Source organism: Arvicola amphibius, chromosome 1 (assembly GCF_903992535.2).
Source record: "Arvicola amphibius chromosome 1, mArvAmp1.2, whole genome shotgun sequence".
NCBI lineage: Eukaryota > Metazoa > Chordata > Mammalia > Rodentia > Cricetidae > Arvicola > Arvicola amphibius.
The window spans coordinates 184,275,274-184,281,955 of record NC_052047.1 but is presented as its reverse complement, the minus strand read 5'-3'; the positions used below and the strand labels follow the sequence as shown (position 1 = coordinate 184,281,955).

Below are 6,682 nucleotides of genomic sequence, written 5' to 3'. Positions count from 1 at the left end.
CTGGGGCTCAGAAGGTGGGTGAGGACTGCAGGCTGCACAGCAGGTAGGTAGTAAAGGACCAGTCCTTTTCTCATTTACTGGGTCAAAGAAGAAAGGACTTCCCAATTTGGGACAAGATTTATTACCTTTAAAAACTATTTTTTGTGGAACATATCTATAATCCTAGCACAAAGAAAGCTGAGGCAGAATTATGCAAGTCTGGGCTACATAGTGAGGCTATAAAAATCAAAACAACCCGAAACTTATTCGTTGTTAGGTTTCAAAGATGTGTGGTGCATGCCTCTAACCCAGCACTTGGGAAGATGAGACAGGAGGATCTCCATGAGTTCAGGACTAATCTAGGCTTTGTAGTGAGTTTGAGGCTATCCTGAACTGTATAGTAAGACTGTCTTAAAATAAACAGTTTATTTAAACTCTTCAATGATAATTTGTTTTCAAAAGAAAGTAATGTGTTTCAAGTATGTGATGGAATAGTTGGGGAGGACTGCTCTAATATGGTGGCATCTCTGCATTCCTCCTTTCAAAGCAAAGAATCCAAGCTTCTATGACAGCCTTAGAAGAAAACCATGTTTTTGAGAGTCTATAATAATTCATCTCTGTTCTTAAAAAAATTTCTAAGGCATGCCTTGTCAACCACAGATAAAAATTATATGCAGACATCACCAGTCTATGCAAGGACACCATGGCCATTTTGCCTAAAAGGAACATGTGTTACTGAGAACCATTCCAACCCTGATTTCTAGATGTCATGTTTGGAGGTGACACAGTCTAAAGTTCTCAGATCTATAGTGATTGGTCACATGACTTTAATCCCAGCACTCAGGAGGCAGAAGCAGGCAGATCTTTTGAGCTCTGGGCCACCCAGGGCTATATCTTCAGGCCTCCAGGGACACTACATGTGTTCATATTTCAGGCAAACACTCGTTTAAAAAACAAAACCAAAGATTGGATGTGGTGACACATTTTTAATTCAAGCACATGGGGACCAGAGGCAGGTAGATCTCTGAGTTGGAGGCCAGCCTTGTCTATGTGGTGAATTTCAGACCAACCAAGGCTACATAATAAGACCCTATCTCAAAAACAAACAAACAAACAAAAAAAAACAAAAAGAAGGACTAAAAAGCATAGTGACTAGAATAAAACTGATAAGAAGTAACATGCATCCAGGTTGTCACTGAATAATCTACAAAGTAGCCACATTGGCAGTCTTGAGGACTAAGCAGTGAGGTGCATGGAATAACTGGTGGCCACTGAAGAGGCCAGGTGGTCTGGGCTTCAAGGCAATCCAAGCACTTATTTGTTAAACTTCCAGGAGGTAACAGTTGGCAGAAAGAAATGTGGTTCCTGCTTGAAACTTCAGCAAGTAAAAGAAATGCCGTAACATCTCTGGGTTTTAAAAAATTACAGTGTGTCAGGAGGGATATCCAAAGATGAGATGAGCACAGTGCCTGTCAAGGAGCTTTCCCAGTGGCCAGTGACCCCCTGTGTCAATGCAGCTGCTGCTTCAGGTGAGCCAACAGACCATTTAGGGGTTTGTCTTTTTTACAGAGCCTAACTATACAGCCCTGGCTAAGATAAAAGTAGAATATTTCAGCCGGACAGTGGTGGCGCACACCTTTAATACCAGCACTCTGGAAGCCGAGTTCAAGGTCAACCTGGTCTACAAGAGCTAGTTCCAGGACAGGCTCCAAAGCTACAGAGAAACCCTGTTGAGAGAGAAAAAAAAAAAGGATATTTTCTTAACCTTATTTCACTTGGAAGCCTGACCCATAAGAAAGCCTGTATCTCCTGTGATCTGTACTAATAAAGCCGTTTGACTTAGTCTCTGTTCTGCTGTGAGGAGACACCATGACCCAGGGAACTCATAAAAGAAAGCATTAGTTGGGGCTTGCTTACAGCTTCAGAGGGTTAGTCTATCATCATGGTGGGGAGCATGGCAACAGGCAGGTAGACATAATGCTGGAAAGATAGCTAGGAGCTACATTCTGATCTACAGAGAAGAGAAAGACTGACTGGACCTGGCATGCACTTTTGAAACCTCAAAACCCACCCTAATTGACACGTCTTAGTTTGGGTTTCTGTTGCTATGAAGGAAGAGACCATGACCACAGCAAACAGCAACTCTTAGAGGAAAACATTGAATTGGGGCTGGCTCACAGTTCAGAGCTTTAGTCCATTATCATCATGGAGGGAAGCACAGGAGCATGCAGACAGACACGGTGCTGGAGAGGCAGCTAAGAGTTCTACACCTGGATCTGCAGGAAGTGGACTGTGTACCACACTGAACAAAACTTGAGCATTTGAGATCTCAAAGCCTGCCCACACAATGATACTTCCTCCAAAAGGCCACACCCAATAGTGCCACTTTCTGTGAGCAAAGCATTCAAACACACGAGTCTATGGGGGTGGCATACCTACTCAAACGACTACAACATATTTCCAGCAAGACCATACTTTCTAATCTTTCCCAAGAGTTCCACTCTGTGATGACTAGGCATTGGAATCTATGAGCCTAGGGAGCCATTCAAACCACCACACCATTCAAGTTAGGCGAGCTCTCTAGTGCTGTCTGGGTAGTTAAAGAGAACCTTGAAGTTGGGGAGTGGTGCTTTACTGAAAATGTCACCTTTTGAAGAATTGTAGATGTATTGAGGATTCCTGAGATGGCTCTGTGGGTAAAGGTGCTTGCTGACAACCAAGCCTGACAACCAGGCCACACATCACTAGAGGAGAAAATCAATTCCTGCACGTTGTCCTCTGACCGTCACAGTTTGTGCTATAGCATCTGTGCGTCTACATACATGCACGCAGAATAAGTGTCATCTTAAAAAGACTTTTTAGAAAGATTTACTCTTTAATCATGTCTTAGTTTGTAATTTTCATTTATTAATTTTTATGTGTATGGTTTGCCTGCACATACATGGTTGTGTACTACCAGAAGATGGCACTGGATACTGAGACTAGAGATAGGAAGTTAGAAGCTGCACTATGGCTGCTGGTAATTGAACCTCAAGACTTTAGTTCAGATGTCTTCTGTAGTATTCCTTCAGTGTGGTTGATACTTCTGCTTTATTCCCTAATTTTAGGTTACTAGCCAAGGTTCAAAGCTTTGTGTGTTGTGGGGGGGTAGGGGGCCTCATGTAGTCCAGGTGACTTTGAACTTTCAGTGTAGCTGAAGATGACCTTGAACTTTTGATCCTTCTTCCTCTACCTCCTGAGAACTGGGATTACAAGGTAGCCATTACCATAACTGGTATATGTGGTGCTGGGAAATACAGCCAGGGTTTCAAGCATATGGGGTACGCAGTCTACCAGATGACCCACACTCCCAGCCCCTAATGTTCAGCCAGTCTTTGACCTTGTTCACTTCCCCACTCCACCCCGGATCTTCCCTGTTTCTGTGCTAGGACATCAAAAAAAAAAAAAAAAAAAAAAAGGTATGCTAAATGCTTGCTATGTAGCAAGAATGGCCCTGGCATACATAGTGCCATGCTTAGGTTTCTGTCTGAGCGCAGAACTACTGAGTATGACATCAGATACTGGGAACCCTAGTTTTAGAGGAGAGTCGGTCAGGAAGGGGTCACCATACAATCCATGAATCAAGAGGAACGTTTGAATCAACTTGGTAATCTTTACCTGCCACAATTTCCTCAACTTGAAGAGCATATGTGGTATCTTCACATTCTCTTTTCTCTTCCTCAGTATCTCTAGCTCTGTTAACAGTGCCAGTTTCCCTGACTTAGAGCAGTGGTTCTCAACCTTCCTAATGCTGAGACCCTTTAACACAGTTCCTCATGTTGTGGTGACCCCAACCATAAAATTATTTTTGTTGCTGCTTCATAACTATAATTTTGCTACTGTTATGAATCATAATCTAAATGTTTGTATTTGCCGATGGTCTTAGGTGGCCCTCGTGAAAGGATCGTTCTGCCCACAGCTCTAAAGCCACAGCCGTCTTAAGTCCTTGTCTTTATCAGTCAGGAGAGCAGGTGCAGGTTTCCTTCAGTCTCCACTATGAATCCAGACTTTCTTCACCGGTTACTGGACTGTTCTATTCCCCTTGTAATTGGATCTCTGCCTCCAGTTCGTCTCTCTCCAAGGAGATTCATACCGGCAGATGCAAAATGCAATCGTCACTGGAGCCTCTGGCCCAAAATTTTCAGTAATTCCTGTGAACCGCAGAATTAGCTGGTATTCCACAATCTCTAGCACCCACTCTCACCCAGTCTCTTTGATTTATAGGGTGGGAAATGCCAGGATGCCTAGCCATTTTGCCCACTTCTGTTGAACTATCACCTGATGGTCTTTCAGCTCCGAGGAGAAATACTGGTGTGTCTGAACTCTCCCATGAAGCCCCTGGTCAACAGTCGTCTCTCCACACACAGCCCTTATCAGTTCTTGGACACGGGCTACTGTGGGCTTCAGTGTGTATCCCTGCTTTTTACAGCCTCGATTGCTTTTTAGCTTTTTTAGGTAAATGCATCACACTGAGAGCTCATGGGCTAAGGGCCGGGTCTTTCCTCGCTTTAATAACTACATAATAAATCGAGTTAGTGTTTTCCTTTTCCATTCATTGGCTATCCGCGGAGCCCGGCTGAAATAGAAGATACTAGAATGAACTGATCTTGGGCGCCAGAACTGTGCAGTCATTGTGCAAGTCAGGCAGCCTGGCTAGGAAACCTCTGCACTGTCGGTGCGTATTTGTTTAACCAAGCTTCGCCGAGCGAGTGGAGGGAGCTGGTCGCTGCCAAAGCAAGTTTACTTTTGGCCCTCGGCAGCCGCCGTCCGCAGTGCGAGGCGCCCTAAAGCCCTTGGCTCGGCCGTGACCTGTGACCCGGGCGCTCGGCACAGGTGGGTTTCCCCGCGGGTCTGGGGCCCCGGAGCACGCTCTTCCCGTGGAGGGATCGGGAGCTCGCCAGTCGCCGAGACCCCGCCGGGGCCGCCGTGACCCCGAGCACCCAGCACGAATCCCTCCGACTGGACCTGGTCCCGCACCCCCAGCCCCGCCGAGGTCCAGAAGCGCCGCACGCCTTCTCCTCCACCCTGGGCCCCGATAGTCCTGCCACTCGTAACCGTCCGCCAAGTGCCTCACGGGCGAGAAGCTGTGTTGACCTTTTCCCTAGGGACTGGACTGCCAAGGGTAGCTGGCGCCAGGGTCCTAGTTCCCCGACCCCATCCCACCCCTCCACTGCCACAGCCGTTCCGACCTTAACGGGGCTTTTATAAACTGATGCATCCGCGCAAACTGTATGGAAATCACATTTCCCCTGTTCTTTCTGTCAATGGTTTAAGCACGCCATGGAGCTTTGCTTAAATTAATATAATGGTTAAAAGCACGGGGTTTACCTTGCGGCTTAGCCGGTTGTTTAGTGTGCTGAATGGGGATGACAGTTTATAGAACTCTTGAGGGGAACTAAGGAGTTTGCCCTGTCAAATGCGCTGTTGGTGATCGCTGCTCTTCTGCACTGGATGGCTCTGACCAGCAGGTGGCACTGGTGACGGAATGGTATAGCTGGATGGTCAAAAGGCAAAAGAAACAGAGCTTCAAGTATTTAAAAGTTCCCAGAAAAAAAAAAATCTTAGCTTAACTGACAGCTTTAGGCCTTCTTCAAGCTAGAAAGTACAGTAGAGGTTAAGTAACATTATCTTCCGTTTTTATACGTGAGACTGCCCTGACTGACTTGCTCAAGCAGATCACAGTAGGCTCTAAGTTCTCCCCTTTTCCTCTCTGCCCCTTTCGAGCCTGTGAGGATGAGACCCTAAATGCACATTAGAGGTGGAAATCACAGGGTTAAACAAATGCGGTGTGGTGGTTCACACCTGTAATCCCAGCACCTGGTATTAGAGACAGAAGGATTGATGCTTCAAGATTATTCTCAGAGCCGGGCGGTGGTGGCGCACGCCTTTAATCCCAGCACTCGGGAGGCAGAGGCAGACGGATCTCTGTGAGTTCGAGACCAGCCTGGTCTACAAGAGCTAGTTCCAGGACAGGCTCCAAAGCCACAGAGAAACTCTGTCTCGAAAAACCAAAAAAAAAAAAAAAAAAAAAAAAAAAAAAAAAAAAAAAAGATTATTCTCAGCAAGTTTGAAGGCTACGGGAGACCATCCCCACACCAAAGGAAAGAAAAGGCGTTATGGGTAGGGGCCGCAGCATACCGCTCTTGCAGAAGGTTAGGGGTGGGTTCCCAACACCTACATTGTAGCTCACAACTGTGTGTAACTCGTGTCCCAGAGGATCCAATACTCTTCTGACCTCTGAAGGCATTAAGCACCCATATGGTGCACAGACATACAAGCAGGCAAAACACTTGTACACATAAAATAAACATAAATATTTAAAAGATGTAGCAAAACAAAAGGTAAAAATGAGGATTTACATTCATTCGTTTATTCACTCAGCAGCTGCTCTGTATCAGTCATAGGTGTAGGCAGTAGTTAGAACCTCGTGAGACGAGAAGCTGGCTTTTATGAAGCTTACATGTTAACGGGAGAGACTCACAGTGTGACTAAACAAATTCTTAGAAAACCAGTGAGACTGGGGTTGGGCAGGCCACCTCTGAAGACGTTGGATGCTCACCCAGAGAGACGTGGTAAAGAGCTGGCCATGCAGAGAGCGAAGGGGAGAACATACAGTATATGGGAAGCAGTGTTTGCAAAGGCTCCAGTGTGGGCAAAAGCCATG

General features: G+C 45.9%; 1 protein-coding gene across 7 annotated transcripts in view; it reads left to right on the top strand.

Moving 5' to 3' along the window:
• The first annotated feature begins 13 nt into the window (after window positions 1–13).
• Window positions 14–6,682, top strand: part of Sec31b (SEC31 homolog B, COPII coat complex component) — a 31,820-nt gene continuing 25,151 nt past the window's right edge. For 3 of the 7 annotated variants that reach the window (XM_038325670.2, XM_038325695.2, XM_038325634.2), the window contains exon 1: window positions 14–1,508. In XM_038325670.2, coding sequence (XP_038181598.1) covers window positions 1,436–1,508 — 73 coding nt within the window. In that variant the 5' untranslated portion in view covers window positions 14–1,435. The other 4 variants (XM_038325688.2, XM_038325660.2, XM_038325643.2 and 1 more) reach the window with 3 other exon arrangements.